General features: G+C 38.7%; 1 protein-coding gene across 28 annotated transcripts in view; it reads left to right on the top strand.

The window, feature by feature from the left end:
* BPTF (bromodomain PHD finger transcription factor) overlaps positions 1 to 22454 on the top strand; it is a 142480-nt gene that overhangs the window by 98611 nt on the left and 21415 nt on the right. For 10 of the 28 annotated variants that reach the window (XM_070482095.1, XM_070482098.1, XM_070482093.1 and 7 more), the window contains 12 exons: positions 3 to 131; positions 2139 to 2289; positions 2631 to 2754; positions 5311 to 5557; positions 5919 to 6080; positions 6297 to 6448; positions 7343 to 7451; positions 12643 to 12860; positions 15732 to 15954; positions 16691 to 17613; positions 19214 to 19296; positions 19587 to 19812. In XM_070482095.1, the coding sequence (XP_070338196.1) occupies positions 3 to 131; positions 2139 to 2289; positions 2631 to 2754; positions 5311 to 5557; positions 5919 to 6080; positions 6297 to 6448; positions 7343 to 7451; positions 12643 to 12860; positions 15732 to 15954; positions 16691 to 17613; positions 19214 to 19296; positions 19587 to 19812 (2747 nt within the window). The remainder of the gene's footprint in view (positions 1 to 2; positions 132 to 2138; positions 2290 to 2630; positions 2755 to 5310; positions 5558 to 5918; positions 6081 to 6296; positions 6449 to 7342; positions 7452 to 12642; positions 12861 to 15731; positions 15955 to 16690; positions 17614 to 19213; positions 19297 to 19586; positions 19813 to 22454) is intronic. The other 18 variants (XM_070482103.1, XM_070482099.1, XM_070482105.1 and 15 more) reach the window with 8 other exon arrangements.

Genomic DNA, 22454 nt, shown 5'->3' with positions numbered 1-22454 from the left:
AGAAACATCTGAAACTGAAATCACAACAACAGAAATAATTAAGAGGCGAGATGTTGGTCCTTATGGCATTCGATCTGAATATTGTATCAGGAAAATCATTTGCCCCATTGGAGTTCCAGAAGCCCCAAAAGGTAAGGAATAGAAAGAATTCTATTCTATTCTTTCTTTCTTTCTTTGAGGAAGATTAGCCCTGAGCTAACATCTGCCACCAATCCTCCTCTTTTTGCTGAGGAAGCCTGGCCCTGAGCTAACATCCGTGCCCGTCTTCCTCTGCTTTATACATGGGACGCCTACTACAGCATGGCTTGCCAAGCGGTGCAATGTCCGCACCCGGGATCCGAACTGGCGAACCCCGGGCCGCCAAAGCAGAACATGCGCACTTAACTGCTGCGCCACCGGGCCAGCCCCTTTTCTTTCTTTATTGACCTGTTAGCCACATCTTTTATGAATTAAAATTTGATTATAATTCTTTCCTTAACTTTTTATTCAACTTTTGACAAAGATATCTTTTCATTACAAACTATTATATTTAAAAAATGATATTTATGCAATAAATAGCAAGATTCCGCTAGGCACACATTGATGCCTACAGGCATTGTGCCAAGCACAGAGAGGGTACAAAGGGCTACAATAATACCTCTTATAATGAAGATGTGGAGCAGTGATTGACATCAGATGGTCAGCTCCCTGAGGGCAGCCACCGAGTCTGTCGGGTTTGTTGTAGTCCTGGCGCCTGCGGCAGAATCTGACACATGTGGTCAGTGAAGATTTGTTGACTCAAGGGTTAAAGCTGTTGTGAAATACTTCAGTGCTCAGGGTAGGAATAATCTAAGGGGCATAGTTACTCAGGAAACATTTATAGAGCATCTGCGTGAAAGGCATGAGGCAGCAAATATAGAGAAGAATGAGATCCACTTCCTGTTCTCAAGGAAGCAAAGAAAAGGTTGATAGTATTCTAATACCATACATGAAAATTAAAACAGCACTAAAGTGAGTTCAGTAAGGTGTCCAGATTCAAGATATAGAAATAGACAAAAATCAATAGTTTTGTTTTGTTTATGCAGTACAAATATTTAGAAAAATATCTATTAAGAAATATGTGAAAAGAAAATGCTGTCCTTAGATAGTAGCATACTATAGAAGTTAATTGTCCCCAGATGTATAAATTTAAATTTTGAAATTTGATTAACACAGAAGTTCATCTTGGAGACTAAATGACTGAGAATGGCCTTTTGAAAAGAACATCAGTAAGGGGGTACCTGTCCTTGTAGACGATGAAATATTAATATGACTAAAACAATGTTGTCCTGGAAGAGAAATAGGCAGCTCAGTCGATAGGTAGAGATGCTGAAGGAAGAAGGTGTTCCTGCCTGTCTTCACTCTCGACCCCACGGCCTTCAGTGCCAACCACTGCAGTCCCCTGCAGTCACTTTTCTTTGACTTGTATCACTTTGTCCAATGAAAGCCCTTCTGCTGTTTCAGTTTCCTTCTGCTGCTTCCCTAGTCCCTGAATGTACGAGAAAGGCAGGCAGTGCTTGTCTCTCCCTACTTTTTATTTTTAAAATCTTATCATTAGGAGGTTAATAGTTTCAGATCCCTTCTTTACATTGGTAACTCTCAAATCTGCTTCTCAGTGCTGTGATGGAGAAATATAAATTGCCAGAGTTGTACATGGCAAGGACACCAAGCCCACATCTGGGAAGGACAACCTAGGCTTCTTGAAGGAAATTGTATCCATGTTGGGGTCTGAAGGATGAATAGGCATTACTCAAGTGAGGGGACTCGAGGGTAGGAATAGTGTTGCGGAGGGAACAGGCTGTGCGAAGGCTCATAGGCCTTTTATATCAGAGGCCAGCATACCATGGCCCATGAGCCTTGACGCGCTGCCTGCTTTTGTTAATAAAGTTTGATTGGAACATAGTGGCACTTGCTACCTTATGTATTCTTTGGCGCCTTTCATGATACAACAGCAGAGTTGAGTAGTTGTAACAGAGACCATCTGGTCTAAAGTATTTACCATCTGGCCGTTTAAGAAAAAGTTTGCCAACTCCTGCTTTTCTTGATGTAAAAGGAAATGCCAGAAGAACTGTAATTTTAGAAGCTATATTGCTTAAAATATTCTGATTTCTTTTCCAAAGAAACACCTACACCTCAGAGAAAAGGCCTCCGATCAAGCGCATTGCGGCCGAAAAGACCAGAAACGCCCAAGCAGACTGGCCCTGTCATTATCGAAACGTGGGTAGCGGAGGAAGAATTGGAATTGTGGGAGATCAGGGCGTTTGCTGAGAGGTAAGGAATGTTAACACGTGATCAGGTATTTGCAGATTTTATCACTTCAGAATTAAAGAACTACCCCTTTAACAGTTTATTCAGTATGTCTGAGTTAATTTGACTCTACTTTTTGATTTTAAGTGCTAGCTGTATATCGTTTATTACGGTCCTGTTTCTGATTGGAATTTGTTTTATCCATTTGTCAGTTTCTAATTACCTTAATTTAAATGTTTTATGCTGGAATCAAAATAATTCCATCCCTTTGTATAATGTGAAAGTCAACCAGATTTCACTTCATATTAGATGCTGGATACCTAATAAGGTAGTTTCTGATAATTTCCCCCTTTTTTTTCCTGCAGAGTGGAGAAAGAAAAAGCGCAAGCAGTTGAACAACAGGCTAAGGTTAGTGAACAGAAGAAGGCAGAGGACTTCCAGGCCCACATGGAGGCTCACCTCAGACAGCAGCGCTTGGCTGCCCAGCAGGTGGGGGCATTGGTACTTGTCCCACCTGGCAACGAACTGACATTTCTCGCCAAATTCATGCACGCCAAAAGCACAGAATTAAATATTCATGTGGTTCTGTTTTTAAGTATATCTCACATACATCTTAATTTCATTACTTGAAAATAGCTCTGTGGATGCACCAAACTGTGGTTTTGTAAAAACTGTACAGATTTGGAGAACAATGTTTGAAATAACATTTCTCTCTTTATATACAGTGGGTAGTTTCTCAAGATAATTTTTCCTGCAAAATTTTTATCTGTAAAATCTCTGTGGTCTATGAAAAAGCAAATTGTACTAATTTGCTTTTGCACAAATTTGTGTTAAAAGTGTGTAAGAGTTTGTTATAATTGATGATCATAAGGCTACTGATGGTTTCTTAGCATTTCCACACTGTAAATGATGCCCTGTATGTGCCTGAATATGAAAGATGGTTATCCTGTTTTTCTAATGAGAAGATACTATAAATGTTTTTAGCCAACTTGGATATATAAATTTTCAGGATACAGATGAAATAAATGACTATTTACGATATCATTAACTTAGTTATTGTTAGTGCTGACGAGTTGATTCCCACTCCTAGGGACCCAGTGTAAAGCAGAGCGGAACCCTGCCCGGTTTTTTGCGCCATCCTCTCACTTTCTGGCACTGTATCACACAGTGCTCTGCTGCTATTCATAGGGTTTTCTTGGCCAGTTTTTCCGGAAATGGGTGGCCAGGTCCTTCTTCGTAGTCTGTCTAGTCTGGAAGCTCCACTGCAACTTCTCCACCATGGGTGACCCTGCTGGTATTTGAAATACTGGTGGATAGGTGGTGTGGTTGCCTGACCAGGAAGGGAACGCAGGGTGTGGCGATGAGAGCGCTGAATCTTAACCACTAGACCACCACATTGACTTAATTACACACAACTATTTAAAAATTACAAACTGGTTTTTTTCTGTCACATTATATAAGACATTTTTTCGAATTCTCATGTATCTTTTACATCAGTTTACTATAGGTCACTGGCTTTGCTTACATCAAAGTTTGAGATAACAGCACCTTTGGACTCCAGCTGTCATGTCTGTCTGTCCATTCATAGAAAAACTGGCGAATTGTTTTGTTTTTCATTTTATGGATGTGTTTTGTCATCTCTACAATGTAAACTCATTTTTTTACTTTTTAAAATTTCTTTAAAATGTTTATTTACAAAGATAGTCAACGTTTCCCATTTGAAGGCATACCCTCAGGAAATAACTACTAAATATGTGTTCAGTTTCTTTGCTTTTTTTTTTTTTTCCCCTCTTCCTTTTTCTCCCAAAGCCCCCTGGTACATAGTTGTGTATTTTAAGTTGTGGATCCTTCTAGTTGTGGCATGTGGGACGCCGCGTCAGCATGGCTTGATGAGCCGTGCCATCTCCACACCCAGGTTCAAACTGACAAAACCTTGGGCCCCCAAAGTAGAGTGTGCGAACTTAACCACTCAGCCACGGGGCCGGCCCCGCCTTTTTTTTCTTTTTAACTGATTCCATCTTCTGAGGAATGAGAAATTATGTGAAATATCTCATTATATTCAGACATATAAGATGTATACAAAAGTAGTTCTAAAAAGATAGGCTGTGATGTCACTGGTGAGCAATTTCCAATGGCATGGATATCTTCAGCGTTGGAATTTGATCTTAGTACATATTTCAGCTCCACCATTAACTCTCTGGCTTGAGCCAGTTGCACAACCTCTCTGAATCTCATTGTCCTCATCTTTAAAGTCACAGTGCCAGCAACTTTACTGAGTTGATTGGACTATTAAATACGATAATGAAGGTCAAGCATCTGCTCCCAGTTTGCAGTCAGTGCCACGTATTGTTTTTACATGTGTAAGCTTATACTCTCTCATTGGTAAGCCGTCAGAAAATATCAGCAATCTGTGATAAAAGAGATACAAACTGTCTTTAATAACCCTGTAGTCTGATCAGATTATACCTCTCTGTATAAAATAAAGTCTTTTTCCTGTAAAGATGTTTGAACTGAGTAATAAGTCTAGAAAAGTTGTTTTATGATTTTTAGCTTGCTTGATTGCAGATTTGCCAACTTGAACAGTGGTATTTAAATATTGACATGTTCTTTCTAATTGGTTAAATTAATATGACAGCAAACTGGAAACCTTTTAAATTCCTGTCATTTGCTGCCTGCTCTAAATCACACAACTGAGCAGCAAGGTGCTCCTGTCCCCAGTACGGTCACTCGCCTCTCTCACTTTCACCCTGAAAGCTCGGACCTTTGTACAGCTTGGCAAAACTGGATTGTTTCTAATTTTTTGTTATGAAAAACTTACTGCTTTTAATAAAACTATATGCGATTTTAGAGTCATAAAATATTGCCATCATCAAGAAATTAAATTCAAGGGTAAATTTATTTGGTCATATTTTCAGAAGTAAAATATTTTAGAAATTTAGTGCAGTTTCTTAGATTGGGAGAAATTATGGCTGAACTTCTTGCAGAATGATACTGTTTTTATTTAGAACTATGTTGGTTCATGTTTTCTCTCCCTGATTTTTCTAGAAACGATTGGAACAGCAGAAGCCTACAGTAATTGCAGCTTCCACTACTTCCCCAACAAACAGTACGACTAGTACCATCTCTCCAGCACAGAAGGTTATGGTGGCCCCCATAAGTGGCTCCGTTACAACTGGAACTAAAATGGTTCTGACTACTAAAGTTGGGTCTCCAGCTACAGTAACGTTCCAGCAGAACAAGAACTTCCATCAGACCTTTGCTACGTGGGTTAAGCAAGGCCAGTCAAATTCAGGTACACAACTGTGATTAAATAAAAAATTACTTCCATTCAAGGAAAAGAAATTTCAGTCTTTTACCTACTGAAATGAAACATTTCTGTAGAAAGTTGTTTTTCTTCTGCAGCTGATTGAGCAAACAAGCTGTACCAGTTGGTTTGTTACAGATAATATTCATAATATTACATTAGCGAAACTCCTCTTTTACATTATTTCACTTTCAACATTTACATAATTCACTTACTTTGAGTGAAGAGGAATGTTTTTCTTAAAAATACAAAATGAGCCACATTTCATGCATTGGTGCCCTTCCTAGAAGTCACTACGTTGCTGGTTATTCTAAATCTAAAGCTTATTAAATGTCTTATACCCCATTAGCCACCAGCACAGCTGCCACATCTGCTACAACCATTGCCAGCACAGGTCAGACGTTCCAAATTACAGGCAATCCAGTCACTATGGCAGGAAAAGTAATTACCAAACTGCCACTTCCTGCAAACAGCAAGATTGTCGCTGTAAATGTGCCAGCAACACAAGGAGGTAAGGGAAATGTGAAGAGTTTTAATTCACATTTGCCAGATCATACTGTCGCCATTATTTCTCATTTCCTTTTCACTGATTTCAGTCCTCGGAGCTCACATTCTATGTAGTCCACTATAAAATCCTGCCACACGTAGTTTCTCCTCAGAAACCAAGCAAACCTGTTGCTTTTCATTAAAGGGGCAGTTGTTAATTACTTCTTCATCTTTTTTTAAGGCGTTGTTCAGGTACAGCAGAAAGTCCTGGGTATCATTCCGTCAAGTACAGGTACAAGTCAGCAGACTTTTACTTCATTTCAGCCCAGGACGGCAACAGTTACAATTAGGCCCAACACCTCAGGCTCTGGAGGAACCACAAGCACTTCACAAGTAAGAATTCTCTACAGGCTTATTTTGTTTTGAAGTGTTAACCACACCAGGTTGAAGATTTTAGACTGGCCTCTTCCAGGATGAATCCAACTTCTAATTTTCCTTTGCCTTTTACTTAATCTGTGGCAAAGTACTGATTTTTTCAAAATCTGTTATATTTCTAAGTAAAAATGACACATGAACTGTTAATTTTTAACATTTAGTTAATAGCATGTTAGTATAGTTTATGAATCATAAGAGTTTCCTTTCTAGGATTTTAAAAATTCCTCATATAAAACAGTAGACAGTGCTGGGCTCTCCAAGGAAACTTGCTATGCAGCTAAGAAATATAATGAAAACTATAATCCACAGCAGTAAAACTAGTTTGTTAATCCGCTAATATGCACACATTTAGTTACATCATGTCTTTGGCACTAGTGTTACGGAAAAGATTTAAAGTTGTGCAGATTTGAAAATGTTCTGAACCTAACTATAAAACTGAAAACAACATGCTTCATAATCTCTCTTTAAAAACTATGAAAGAACATTTGGTTTCTGATTTACTCTTATATTCTCTGAGTTACAGATATGGATTGGAGCTCAGAGAAAATAAGACTCTGTTTTCCTCTGAGCAGCTGTGGTGGTTATAGAGCAGAGCTTTACTGGGTCTTTAGGCTTTTCTTGGTATCAGTGACAAGGAATTTCATATGATCTCATTTGAATTTAATTTTCCCACCTCAAAATTTCATCTTTATTCTGCTGCTTAATATAATTTAAAATGTAATGTCCAAGAGCCTCTATCATTTCTGTAGACATGTTTATCAATATAGAATGTTTAAAGATCTGTGTTCTAAGTCCATCATGCTTTAGTCTTTTAAAAACATTTTAATTCATTGTCCTTTGTGTCATTTATAGGTAATCACAGGGCCTCAGATCCGCCCTGGTATGACGGTGATTAGAACACCACTCCAACAGTCAACACTAGGAAAGGCAATTATTCGAACACCTGTGATGGTACAGCCAGGTATTCATCCATCCAGTATTATCATTTTACATCTAAACAACCACTATAGGAAATCTATAATACTCTGTATTTGGCACTCTACATACAGAAAATACCAATTTGAATTAAGACTTAAAAGCACACTAAATTTCTAATCCATCATGAGATGCATCCAGAGATATTGTTTCATAACATTGCCAGTTAGAGAAAAATAGATCCAAGTATGCTTATTAAAAATGTTTTTGAAACCTCTAATAAATGGAATATGTACATTCAGATCATTGGAGTAAAGAGAATGAGAAAAGAAAATAGTCTATGTGGCAAAAGCTGAGATAAAATCAGGGAAACAGCTAAGAAGTATTTAAACAGAAAGCACAAAACAAGATTACAGAGACAATGGCAGCGCTTCATTAATGTGAATGAGTTAAAGCTCCCATATTAAAAGTTGAAGACTGTAAAGATCGAGTGAAAAAAAAATTCCAACTATACATTTATGAGAAACATACCTAAGATCAAATTACCACAAAAGGTAAAAAATAAAAAGATGGGCAAAGATACATGAAATAAAGGCGAAAGAAAGATAGAAAAGGAGGGAAGGGGGAAGACAAGGATAACCCTACTAATATTGGATGGAGTAGAATTCAGTGTTAAAAAAAGCATTAATGAAATAAAGAGGTGAAGAGTTCTAAAGGAGTTATTTTTAAAAAACAAAATCAGGAGCTGGCCCAGTGGCGAAGCGTTTAAGTGTGCATGTTCCACTTTGGCGGCCTGGGGTTCACTGGTTCGGGTGCCAGGTGCAGACATGGCACCACTTGGCATACCATGCTGTGGTAGGTGTCCCACATATAAAGTAGAGGAAGATGGGCACAGATGTTAGCTCAGGGCCAGTCTTCCTCAGCAAAAAAAGGAGGATTGGCAGCAGATGTTAGCTCAGGGCTAATTTTCCTCCCAAAAAAAAAGCATTAGATAAGACAAAGAGGGTCATTTTATATTGGCTTAAACATAAAGGTTGTAGTGAAGATGGAATCTTGGATCCTAAAAGCAGACTGTGTATAGGCCATATTCTTTGTAGTAAAGCTAGAAATTTATATTAAGGTATTATACTAGTAACCTTTACTTGCTTGGAAACTTTAAAATGTATGTTCTCAGGGCCAGCCCTGTGGCCTAGTGGTTAAGTTCAGTGTGCTCTGCTTCGGCAGCCCAGGTTCAGTTCCCAGGCGCAGACCTACAACACTTGGCGGCGGCCATGCTGTGGCAGTGACCCACATACAAAAAACAGAGGAATAGGCGTTGGCCCCATGGTGTAGGGTTAAGTTCATACATTCTACTTCAGCTCTCTGGGGTTTGCCAGTTCAGATCCCAGGTGCAGACTTATTCACTGCTTATCAAGCCATGCTGTGGCAGGCATCCTGCATATAAAGTGGAAGAAGATGGGCACGGATGTTAGCTCAGGGCCAGTCTTCCTCAGCAAAAATAGAAGAATTGGTGGCAGATGTTAGCTGAGGGCTAATCTGCCTTTAAAAAAGAAAAACAACATAGAGGAACATTGTCACAAATGTCAGCTCTGGGCAAATCTTCCTCAGCCAAATAAATAAGTAAAAATATATGTTCTCATAAGTAATTTTTAGGTTAAAGAAATGTCGTAGGTGTAATTGCAAACAGATTATCAAATAGCAACTAAGCCTTGCTGCCAAAGCTGAACTCAGAGGCAAATTCATTCATTCAACAAATGTTTGAGCACCTGCTTTAGGCAGTTGAAATACATTGGTGACCAAAATAGAGCAAAAATCCATATTCTCAAAACTTAATCAGAAGTTAGAAAAATATATGAAACAAGTCAAATGAAAAAAGGGAAGAAGTAAAATAAAAGTACAAGTATTAGCAATTAGAAAATAGAAAAGGCAAATATTGTTAAAATAAGCCATTCTTTCACAAGTCTAATCTTGAGAAAAGGGAACAAAATGCTAGTTTACGGAAATAGGAATGAGAAAGTACCATAAGAATAGAATCATGGGCCAGCCCCGTGGCCGAGTGGTTAAGTTCGTCCACTCTGCTTCAGTGGCCCGGGGTTTTGCCAGTTTGGATCCTGGGCCCGGACGTGGCACCACTCGTTAGGCCACGTTGAGGCAGCATCCCACATGCCACAACTAGAAGGACCCACAGCTAAAATATACAACTATGCACTGGGGGGACTTGGGGGAGAAAAAGCAAATAAATAAAAGTTAAAAAAGAATAGAATCAACTTTTTTAAATCAAAAGAGAATTGTGAACACAGGTAACCTTGCTGTAAGATTGAGAATGATCACTATCCATGCTCAGGAACTAAATCTGTTTGAGTCATGAAGCATAGTTATATTCTGCGCTTATAAATTCCAAGGCTCAATGACTCACATCAACGAAAGAAATTGGGAAAGTTACCATAGTATTCCCTACAAAAAGGAATTCCGGACCTCATGCTTGTGGTTTTATGAGTAAAATTCTTTGAAATGGTTAGGAAACAAATAATTTCCTTCTTATAAAAATAGTAGTTCCAGGGCAGAGGGGTAAGAAAAGATTAAATCTTTCCCATTCATTGTAGAAATTTAGCACAATTCTAATAAATGTGGCATAGTTTTTTTGTTTTTGAAGGGCAATCGTCTAATGCCTCAACAGCATTTACCCAGAAAACAGACTAGGGTTCATTATTTCGGTTAATGCTACAGGAACAATTGATAAAATTCAGTATTCCTGTTTAAAAGTAGCTAGTCAGGCAGATGACTACAAGGAAAGATAAGACTAATGTAAAGGAGGAAAAACATTTATAGATGATAAATGGTCATGCACTTCAAAACTGAAAAATTTGGCAAATTGCAAGATAGTACTCTAGATGTCTAGAACCTGTGTTCCCTAATGCCTTATGTAGCTGCAGTTACATGTTTGACTTGCATATGTGAATCTACAGCTTCACATGTGCGTGAGTCTGGTGTGTGGAAGGAAAAGCAAGGTGGCCGGTGGGGCTGGTGGGGGCCCAGTGAAGACAAGAGTCACATAGGAATTGTGGTCAGAGAGGTGGAGGGTAAGTGCTTGTGCGCAGATCAACTTATCCCTGTTCCTACCACCATGCTAGCCTTTCCCAAAATGGAATTCACAGACTGCCAGTATGTAATCCAAAAATTTTAAATTTTTGAATTTGCATTTTGATGATAATCTAAAAATAAACTGACACATACATATTGGTTATCATCTGAATGACCATCGTATAATCAATTGATATCAACCCTTTTATCCCTCTCTGGTGATACCATATCAGTACCAGATGATCAGCTAAAATAACTTATTGCATGAGTCCTCAAACTGCAGTACAAAGACATAGTGTTGGGGTCCAGAATGTCTCAAGTTAAAACACTTGACTACACGTGCTGTACTGTTTTTCAGTTCATCTTGAAGAATAAATGAATGGGAATAATAAAGAAAAGTTAAGAAGAAAGAGTAATGAGGGAAAACTCGCACTGCCAGTTGTCAAAGCCTATTACAAGCCACAGAAGTAGGAGCACGACATCAAAGGGCACTAGACCAATAGAAACAATTAAAGAGGCTTCTTTATATGTGAGAATTTGCAGTATGACTGAGGTGTCATTGTGAATCAGGAAGGAAGGAATGGACTTATCAGTAAATAATACTGGAATAATCAGTTGATAGTGTAGGGGGAAAAATAGACCTCTACCAATATATACTGTGACTAAGACCGTACTTGGGAAGATATGTCTGAATCAGAGAATGCAGGAAAACTTTAAAACCAATAATTAAAGCCAAAAAACTACAAAAAAAACCACATTAAAGAACTTTTATAGCCTTAAAAATAAATAAAATTAAAAGGCAGATAGCAAAGTAGGAAAAATACATATTTGTAATTTATATCTTTAGTCTATAAAAAGCAACTATAAATAAGTAGGAAAAGTAATGTGATGGCAGAGTGTGGAGGGAGTTCACAAATGAAGTATAATGACTTGACAGTTAAATGCTGACCCTCTATAGTAAGTGAAGAAATTCAGACACCATCATACTATTTCTGACTGCTGGAGTATTTTGCTTTTGTGATAATACCTACCGTTGGCAAGTGTTGATTGAAATGGGTAGTCAGTGGTGGTGGGAGTACGAATTGATAGAACTCTTCTAAAATTCAATTTAGTACCATGTTCCTACTATTAACACAGTACTTGTTTTGGGAGGGGGCGTTTATTCTAAGGAAATAATTAGAAGCAGATAAAAATTTATAGGCACGGATTTATTTCACCATGTCATTTATTTTTAAAAAGATAAAAAGACAGTATTCTAAATGTCAAAATAGGTTCAGTTTCATACATATGCAATAATATTAAACATCAGTCATTAAAAGAAATACAGATATGTTCACAGAAGGAAAAACAGGAAATAAATACAAAACTTCAGAAATGTGATGTTATTCACTAAGTACTAATGAATTAGGGCATTGTGAATTAAAATTAGCTGCCAAATAATTACTCTTAGCAACTATTGCACAGGGGAAAAAATTCCACCTGCCCTTTCCTCCAATTTCAGGAAGTTAAATGAGAAATGGAAGTTTTTAAAAGACTGTAGAGCCATTCCAATTAAACTTTACCCCTTCAGTAGATATTTATTGAACAATAACTATGGAGGCATTCTGTGAGTACTTTGCCCAGGTATTGAGGATGTAGTGGTCCTTGCCTCCTGCTTCTCCCAAACTGCCTGGCAAATAGCAGTAAGAAAAGCTGATTCATAAATGTAATCGGCCCAGAATATTCCAGATTCTGTGTGTTTTGTTTAAAATTCATATGACTTAATTGTATGTTAGATTATTATCTTATTTTTAATATGATATTCCTAAGGAAAGGAAGCCTTTATAAATGGCATGTTTTACATATTCTCTTCTGTCTTCCCTATTGTCATTTGGCTTTAGAATCATAGGGAGAATATTAATTGTTTTTTTACTCTACTATAGATAGCAGGAGCTGGAGAATGGTTGTCAGTGAGCTGAGTGAAAAACAGGTTCACTGACAACCCAGTGGTCCTTTGGGTGTGGGTATACGACTGAATGCATCCTTGGGTGGTCGGCATCGCATAAGTCTTTTTGAAAATTGAAAAGAATACATTCGTCTGAAGTATTGAACAATATTTCAACTCAAAATACTGCTAAGGGCGTATAAGCATTCATAATGTTTTGCTGTTTGCATAGGGGCTCCTCAACAAGTGGTGACTCAGATCATTAGGGGGCAGCCCGTTTCCACGGCAATCTCTGCCCCGAATGCCGTTTCCTCAGCACCTGCACAGAAAGGATTAACTTCAGGAGCATCCACTGCAAATCTGCAGTCTTCGAGCTCACCATCCCCTCGCCCCCAGCAAGGACAGGTGAAGCTTACCATGGCTCAGCTCACTCAGTTAACACAGGGCCACGTAAGTACTGTGACTTCATTTTAACATTAGAGGTGATCTTATTGATTCTTCCTGTAAGTTTAAAAATGTGCTTATTTTCAGAAGTTTAAAAATGTACGTTTTTTGAGAAATGGCTGCTTCCTAGAGTCAAACAAAAATACTTCATAAACAAGGATGTAATAAACCTCAACTATCTAGACTCCTTAGATGGTGAGCTATAACAGTGACATCTTAACTACCAAAATTTTATTAGTTGGCCAATTTCCATGGGAAAAATAAAATTTGAATGCATTAAGCTTTAGCTTTCTTGCAAGACTCAATATTGTTATCCTTTCTTCCAATACTAATCAGTTGATGGAATGCAGTTCCCATCAATATCCCAAGAGATGTTTTTGTAGAACTTGACAAGCTGATGTTTAAACTTGATATGGAAGTGCAAAGGATCAGGAATAGCTATAACACCAAGAATAGTTGTATCACTTTGCAAGAATAGGATTTGCCCTGTGTGATAACCCAATATCAAAACTTAATATAATGCTTCACTAATTAATACAGTGAGGTACAGACACAAGGATAGATAGACCAGCAAAAAGTAGAGAGTTGAGAAAGTGACTCATGCCTCTGTGGACGTTTGTTATATGATAGAGGTGGCATTGCAGGTTATTGAGGAAAGGACAGACTTTTCAGTAAATGGTGCTGGGACAATGCGTATGGGAAACCATGAGATTGGAGCACTGCCTCACTCATAAACTGAATTCCAGGAAGATAAAAGTCCTAACTGTGAAGGGCAAAACTATAATACTTTCAAAAGATAAGGTAGAAGAAAATCTTCATAACCTTAGGGTAGGAAAAGCTTCCTTAAACACACAAAAAACAGTAAAAGAAAAAGATTTACAAATTTAGCTACATTAAAAATAAGAACTTCAGTTCATCAAACATTATAAAAGAATGTGAAAAGAATAAGAGAAGATAAAAATACGACCAACCAAGGACTATTATCCAGAATAAATGAAGAATTACTACTAATCAAGAAGGAAAAAAAATCCAATAGCTCAGTAGAAAAAAGAGCATACAAACTTGATGAGGACAGAGGAACTTGAAATGTCAAAAAATCCAAAAAACTGCTGAACTTTATTGGTACTAAGGGAAGTGCATATTAAAATCATATACGTAAGAGATTGTTATAAATTAAGATGTTGGACAAAATCAAGAGTTAGCAAAGACGTGAAGCGGAATGAATTCTCATGTACAACTGGTAGTAGTATAAATTGGTTTAGCCATTCTGGAAAACTCCTAGACATTATCTAGCAAAGTTGAAGATCGTGTGCCCCAGGTCCCAGTAGTTCTCCTTCTAGGTGTATTCCCTGGAGAAGTTCTTGTTCGTGTGAGCACCAGGATAATGGACGTGAATATTCATAGCAGCATTGTTCATAAGAGTCAAAAACTGGGAACAACCCAAATGTCTGTGTGCAATCAATTAGGTAAATAAATTGGTAGTATATTCCTACAGCAATGGAAATAAACTACAGCCACACAGAACTACAGTGTTGAACCTAGAAGCAGGTAGTAGACTTACATTAGGCTTTCATGTGCTTCAAATTCAGAAACAGGCAAAACTAGCTGTATTGTGTAGAGATACAAGGCTGCTGCATTGCCCACCTTGGAGGGGGCCCATTCCCATCATAGTTTTTCTGGACAGTGCCCCTGAAGTTGTGAGCCTGTGGCCCTATACATCTAAAAGTAGTAGCACTGTGAAGAATTGTGATGTTCTCATAACACGGAGAATAGTGGTTACCTCTAGGGGAAAGGAAGGGAATTAAGATCAGAGCAGGTCACATGGGGGGCTTCTTGGATACTGGCAATGATGACCTGAGTGCTGGCTTTATGGATGTTCACTTTATAATTATTCTTTAAACTATACTTGGTGTTTTATGTATTTTTGAATGTGCACAAAAAATATGTTAGAAAAGCAAGAGTGAGTAAGGGACTCGTGAGTACGATATATGGAGCTGAGTAATAGTACACGGACTCTGTAGCATCAGTTTCGGCTGTTGGGAATTTGGGGAGGGTTGTTTTCACTCTTGTTTTCTAATTCTCCACCATGTTCCTGGTAGCTAAGGTGACTGGATTAATAAGTCCTGGACGTAATAAATAAGAAGATGCAGTACCTATGGAGTTTTTAGTTCCTAGTCCCCATTTTGATAACTATTTGGACATTAGTGACCCTTCTGACTTGGTGTTTGCATTCCATGTCTAAAACCCGAAGCTTTTTATACTTTAGCACCCACACACACTCCATAGGAAATTTGGTACATACTGAAAAAACCAAGAGTAGGAGATCTGGGTTCCTCATTTCATCTCACCCTCAGCTTGGTCTCTACCTTTGGGCAGGGGACTTGAACGTCTAGCCTGAGTCTCTGAATTGGTAATAAGATTATAGTAATGTTTTCTCTCCCTCTCCGCAGAGTCACAAGTCCATTGTGCTAATCCAATGAGGCAGTATGTACAAAGATGCTTTGGAAATTGTAAGATGATATGAATATAAGATAATTGAAAATCAGAACTTTGTGGAGACCCTAGTGGTTCGCTATAATGCCCTTATTCTGTAGATTGGGAAATGTAGATGCGGAGGAGTCATGCTACTTGTAGACAGAGACCTGGCTGTCCATTTGGAGAGCTTAGACTGGCACTCTGGGTTATTCATATTTTTTCTACCAAACATCAGTCCTTTAAAATAAATATTCTTATTTTAGCTTATCTGAATTCCTCTAGTACCATTCCATAGACATTCAAATATATTATTTCATCATATTAAAGGATCTTTTCAGCATAAGAATGGTATACTTATAGATTGATGCTTCGCACACTTTGTATTGTGTGTTTTTTCTATAGGGTGGCAATCAAGGTTTAACAGTAGTAATTCAAGGACAAGGTCAAACTACTGGACAGCTGCAGTTGATACCTCAAGGGGTGACTATACTTCCTGGTCCAGGACAGCAACTGATGCAAGCTGCCATGCCAAATGGTACTGTTCAGCGATTCCTCTTTACCCCGTTGGCCACAACAGCCACAACAGCCAGCACCACCACCACCACTGTTTCGACTACAGCAGCAGGTAGAACTTGGGGTTTATCGTAAAGGCTGCATATTATTCCCACAAGTTGCTGGGCTAACAGAGGGGACAGGAGCACGAGGGCTTATCTTTGGGAGGATATGCCTCAAGCCAATGAGCTTAACAGCTGACTAGTCAGCCTCAGAAGATCTGGACAAGATCTCTTGTTCTTATAGACTCTCTGTCGCCACTACCCCCCATAAAGAACATTGGAGGGTTGGAGGGGGACAGCAAAAAATGTTGCTATCATGGTCACGATGCCCACACTTACTCCTTGCCAAGCTTTGTAGGCGCTGGTTGAGTCGTGGAGGTGACCTCCCAGAGGGTGGATGTCTCCAGCTTATAACCTGCAATTGAGAGCTGCAGGTCCAGAAGCACTTTGTTACCCTCTTAGTGCAAGTTGCTGTCGCTAACTGCCACCATGCCGTGGGAGAAAAACAAGGGTTGTCATTAGCCTGGGCCAGAAGACTTGGCCGATTTCCAGAGATGTGCCTTGGTTTGGCAGCCAGCCCTCTGGAGAGTTAGCAGAGTGTGCAGAGGGTGGCCACAAAGCAGCACCCACACTCCCCAGTTTAGAAGCGTCCTAACCCAAGTGCGTCTAAATGGAGTATTTCTAAGGCATTCATCTTCCATACTGAAATGCAGAGTTTTCACCTTTAGAAAATCCCCTTCAAATTCTTCCTTAACCGTGGTGTTATGTTCTAGAGTAATAGAAATATTTGGTCTTTCCTTTTCACAGGTACAAGTGAACAAAAACAGAGTAAATTATCACCCCCGACACAGGTACAACAAGCCAAAACCCAGCCACCAGCTCAGTCGCCAAGTGTGAGTCCTCCAGAAGCCCAGCCACAGACTGCTCAGCCTTCAGCTCAGCCCCAGCCCCAAACCCAAACCCAGCCCCAGTCCCCAGCTCAGCCCGAAGCTCAGACTCAGCCTGAGGCTCAGTCCCAGACAGCTGTTGCATCCCATGTCCCTGCTGAAGCACAGCCCCCCCAAGCACAGCCATCCAAACCCCAAGTTGCAGTACAGTGTCAGCCTCAGAGTAATGTCCAAGGACAGCCTCCTGCTCGCGTCCAGAGTCCACCACAGACTCGAATACGTCCATCAACTCCATCCCAAGTGTCTCCTGGACAGCAATCCCAGGTTCAGACTACAACCTCACAACCGATTCCAATTCAGCCACATACATCTCTTCAGATACCTTCCCAGGGCCAGCCACAATCACAACCCCAGGTACAGTCTTCAACTCAAACTCTTTCATCAGGACAAACGTTAAGTCAAGTTACTGTTGCATCCCCATCCCGTCCTCAGCTACAAATACAGCAGCCACAGCCCCAAGTCATTGCTGTGCCTCAGCTGCAACAACAAGTCCAGGTTTTCTCTCAGATCCAGTCGCAGGTTGTGGCTCAGATACAGGCTCAGCAAGGTGGTGTGCCCCAGCAGATCAAACTGCAGTTACCTATTCAAATTCCGCAAAGCAGTCCTGTGCAGACTCACCAGATTCAGAATGTGGTTACAGTGCAGGCAGCCAGTGTGCAAGAGCAGTTGCAAAGGGTTCAGCAACTCAGGGATCAGCAGCAAAAGAAGAAACAGCAACAGATAGAAATTAAGCGGGAACACACCCTCCAAGCTTCTAATCAAAGTGAAATCATTCAGAAACAGGTAAAGTTATTAAGTAAAAGCAGCATGTTCAGTAGCTTGAATTATTGTGCTGTGCGTTAGACTTAGCGTTTGGTTGTGTCAGATTTCCTAAACGAGACAAAAGTCACTGATGTTTCCGTTTAGAAGCAGCACTAGATTAACGAAAAATTACTGAATGGCTCACTACGGTTTGGAACTCTTTGTTGGATATAAACAGCCAGTGCTTATTAGAAAGACTGCCTGTATTTGGGGAGAACTAAGATCAGAAGAATGAAGTTAGGAGTTTAAGTATTACTAGTACCAAACTTGAAAGTTTAAGTTTAAAGCCACCTCAGGCATCATAGCAATTTGTTTAAAGTTCTTATTTGCAGTTGTCGTTCCTTAGTTTGCATGAAGACTAAGCAAATTATAGACGGATTGAACTCATTTGCATTTCTAGCCACACCTTGGTAAGAGAGTTTTAAATACTATTATTCCATAGCTTAAATAAAAAGTGGCATTGCACAGTAGCATCTTAGTGAAGGCAATTTAGATGAGTTAGAATTATTCTACCTAAAATGAAGTTACAAGTATAACAAGTATAACATCCTGTAGCATTACCGGAGAAAACGTTTTTTACATCTACAGCGTGCACCACTCAGCACGTGTCAGGAGTTTGAGTGTGGATTTCAAGTGTTCCCAATCATGAGACCTGCAGTCGGTTCCTGGGTTTCCCGTTACAGTGCATGAAACTCACTCACCTCCCCTCATTAAAACGCCATCACTTTCTGGCCACACAAGATTATTGTAATGATTAAATGAGGTTATGTATGTAGAAGCACTATTTATTTTCTTTTATTTTCTATTAAAATACATTTGACATATAACATGTAAATTTAAGGTGTACAATACGTTGATTTGATACATTTATATATTGTAATATTGCTGTTGTTGCAATAATTAGCACCTCTATCACATCACATAATTATCGTTTCTTTTTAGTGGTTGGAATACTTCATATCTAGTCTCTTACCAAGTTTCATGATTATAGCACAATATTGTTTTAGAAGCACCTTTTAAACAGCAAAAGGATTTTAAAGGTGTAATATTCTTATAAAATTGATGTCACATATAATATCTTAAAATTCATTATTACCCAGCTTTTACTACTAGATGGTCTGTAAATTGAGAATTATTACAATATCTGTCTTTAGTCTCTATACAAGGCGGGATGAAGGGGGAAAATCTTTAAAAGTAATGCCTAGGAAGAGAATGTGATGTTAACAACATGGCCTTTGGAGAATGATAGCTGGGTTAAAATTACAGCTGTATAACTTACTTAATCTCAAACAAGTTAGTTAATTTCTTTATGTCACAGTGTCTCATTTATAAAATTATCCTACTTTTCAGTGTTGGTATGGGGAATGAATGAGGTAATGTCGGGTGCTTCCTTAGCACAGCGCCCAGTACCTGGTAAGCACCCAGGCCATATAGTAGCTCTAATTTTATTTGTATTATGATATACGATTCTTACAGTTTCTTTGAGAAACATACATATGCCCAGATCTCTACTGCTGTTATCTGTATACCAGCTTGTAGTCATCATAAAATATGCACTTTTGGATTTTGTTCTGTCCTGAAGGTGGTGATGAAGCATAATGCTGTAATAGAACATTTAAAACAGAAAAAGACCATGACTCCAGCTGAGCGAGAAGAGAATCAAAGGTAGGGAGAGCTGTTTATAACCCCGTAATAAGGGTCTCAGTGTCTGTCAGTCTCTCCTCTTTAGCATGCGCACACACACGGGAGTTCTGAGTATATTTTTTACCTTGATTTTGAAGTTCCTTAAAGGAGAACACATGGCACTGAGAGGTGCCCATAACTGGTATGAATCACTCTTTGGAGCTTTCCAGTCAGAAAGTCTGTCTGTCAACTGTAGAGACATAGAAAAATCATGTCTTAAGCCTTTTGGAGTGAAATGCCCAGCATTACATGGGTTGTATATTTCTCTCTAGAATGATTGTCTGTAACCAAGTGATGAAGTATATTTTGGATAAGATAGATAAAGAAGAAAAACAGGCAGCAAAAAAACGGAAGCGCGAAGAGAGCGTGGAACAGAAACGTAGCAAGCAGAATGCCACCAAGCTCTCTGCACTGCTCTTCAAGCACAAAGAGCAGCTCAAGGCCGAAATCCTGAAAAAGAGAGCCCTCCTGGACAAGGATCTCCAGATCGAAGTTCAGGTGAGACGGTGTTTCCTGTCTTTCTGTGTCCTATGCTGAGTGTCTAGTTTTATTCTTTTTTCCCTTGAAATTTTGGTTAAGCTTAAAATTGCAGCTTGTTTTCTAGAATTTACATTTTTGTACAGAGAGTAAAAAGCAGTGGGACATATGTCTTTTGAAACAAGACAGAGATTTTGTATTTAACTGTATTTTGTAATCTCTAAACTAGTATATTGTAATCTCTAAGAAGTTAGTCTATTGATTAAAACCTGTGAGAACCTGCTTGGGTATTAGCTTTTATTGTCTATGACATAGTCTTTCTAAAAGTTATTAGAAGCCAAGTTTAATGAGAAAGGTAGACAGAGAAACTGTGAAATAATGTTGAAAGAATGAAAAACGAAGTGTGCCCATTAAATGAGACCAGATTTCTTCCTTGATCTGTAACTGATCCTGCAGGCATAGTTAATCTTCTGCTTGCTTGGGGAATTTGTTGAAAATAGAAGATGACATCTATTCATACATATTTAAACAGCTTTTTAAAAGAGAAGTAGGCTATCTAAAGCATCCGTAAAAGAGTCTTGTATGTTTTAAGAAGATGAGAAACATCCAGAAAATATTGATCAGCCCACTAACCATTACACATAACTCTGAGACGTTAGAGATCTTCCCACTAAAGTCAGAAACCAGACAACAACGCCAAAAAGCAACTTTATTATTTAACATCTCTGGAAATTGTAACTAATGTGTTAAGCCAAGAAAAGAAAAAAGAAGATAAAATTGTTACTGTGTATGATGATTATTGTATCAAAACCCCAAAAGAAGAATTATTAAAATTTATGAGAGAATTTGGTGAAGTAGTCACTTAACTAGATAAATATTGGGACTACCACCGTTGTCAAGGTCTAATAAACAAAAGAGCCAGATCACAGAAGCAACAGAATATATAAAATACCACTTCCCACCTCAAATGAAGATACATTTTAGATCAAAAAATTTAATGTAAAAAAGGAAACTACAAAAATAATAGAAGAAAACATGGTTGTCATTTTTGTAATCTTGTGGGGAAACCATTCCCAAGTGTAGCAAATTCCAGGTGCCACAAAGGGAAAAGATGGATTTGATGACATAAGAGAAAAAATTTTGTATAGGAAAAGATACATAAACAACATTGAAAAAAAGATAACAGAAAAAAAATTGTAACACTTAAAGTAGAATTAGTATTTCTAAAATTTGAAGAGCTCTTTTTTTGTTGTTATTTTGTTGTTGTTATTTTTTTAAGATTTTTAAAATTTTTTCTTAGAATTTTATTTTCCCTTTTTTTCCCCAAAGCCCCCCAGTACATAGTTGTGTATTTTTAGTTGTGGGTCCTTCTAGTTGTGGCATGTGGGATGCCGCCTCAGCATGGCCTGACAAGCAGCACCATGTCCGTGCCCAGGACTCAAACTGGCAAAACCCTGGGCCGCCAGAAGTGGATGGTGCGAACTTAACCTTTCGGCCATGGGGCTGGCCCCCCCCCCATGTTTTTTTTTCTTTTGAGGAAGATTAGCCCTGAGCTAACTACTGCCAATCCTCCTCTTTTTGCTGAGGAAGACTGGCCCTGAGCTAACATCCATGCCCATCTTCCTCTACTTTGTATGTGGGACACCTACCACAGCATGGCGTGCCAAGCAGCCCCATGTCCACACCTGGGATCCGAACCCGCGAACCCTGGGCTGCCAAGAAGCGAAATGTGCGAAATTAACTGCTGCGCCACTGAGCCAGCCCCTGAAGAGCTCTTAAATCAAGAAAAAGACGAACACTAAATAGATGAGGGGAATCCTTTCACAATATATATGTACATCAAATCTCTACAATGTACACTTTAAATATCTTACAATTTTACTTGTCAGTTAATACCTCAAAAGTATAATTTAAATAAGAAATTAAGGAACAACTAGAAGGACCTGCAGCTAAGATATACAACTATGTACAGAGGGGGTTTGGGGAGTTAAAGCAGGGAAAAAAAAACTGAGGAAAAGAAAAAAGAACACTCTCGTAGAAGAATGTGTAAAACACATAAACAAGCAATATTCAAATTTTAAAATGCCAAATATCAGTAAACATATAAACGTTACTGAAATTAATGAAACATTAATGAAAGAAGTGAAAATCCTGTCTTTCTGGAGAAAATACCATCTATTTCTAGAGAACATTTCATCAGTATGTATCAAAAGACTCTAAGATGTGGATACTCTCTGATTCATAATTTCACTTCTAGAAATTCATCTAAGAAACAATCAGGTATGATATCTGGGCAAAGACATATAATAAATCTTTAGTAATAACAAAAATTTGGAGTCAGCCTAAAGTCCACGAAGAAGAGATTGGTAATCAGCGTTTCTCAACAGGAGCACTTTGGGCCCTTTCAACAGGCCAGTTTTTTACACACTGTAGGAAGTTAACCACTGGGTACCAAGTGCTAGTAGCATCCCTTTCATTGTAACAACCAAAAAAAATGACCTTGTCCCCTCCACATACATTTTCAAACACACCCATACCATCCTCAGCTGAGAACCAGTGGATTGAATACATTTTGGAGTGTCCACACAGTGGACTGCCATTTTAACAAAATGGTGAGGGTAGGATTGATGCTTTTTTCTTTTTAATTTTTTTGGGAAATTCTC

Source organism: Equus asinus, chromosome 13 (assembly GCF_041296235.1).
Source record: "Equus asinus isolate D_3611 breed Donkey chromosome 13, EquAss-T2T_v2, whole genome shotgun sequence".
NCBI classification, from domain to species: Eukaryota; Metazoa; Chordata; class Mammalia; order Perissodactyla; family Equidae; genus Equus; species Equus asinus.
Note: the sequence above shows the minus strand (reverse complement) of the source record. Positions and strands in the feature narration are given on the sequence as shown.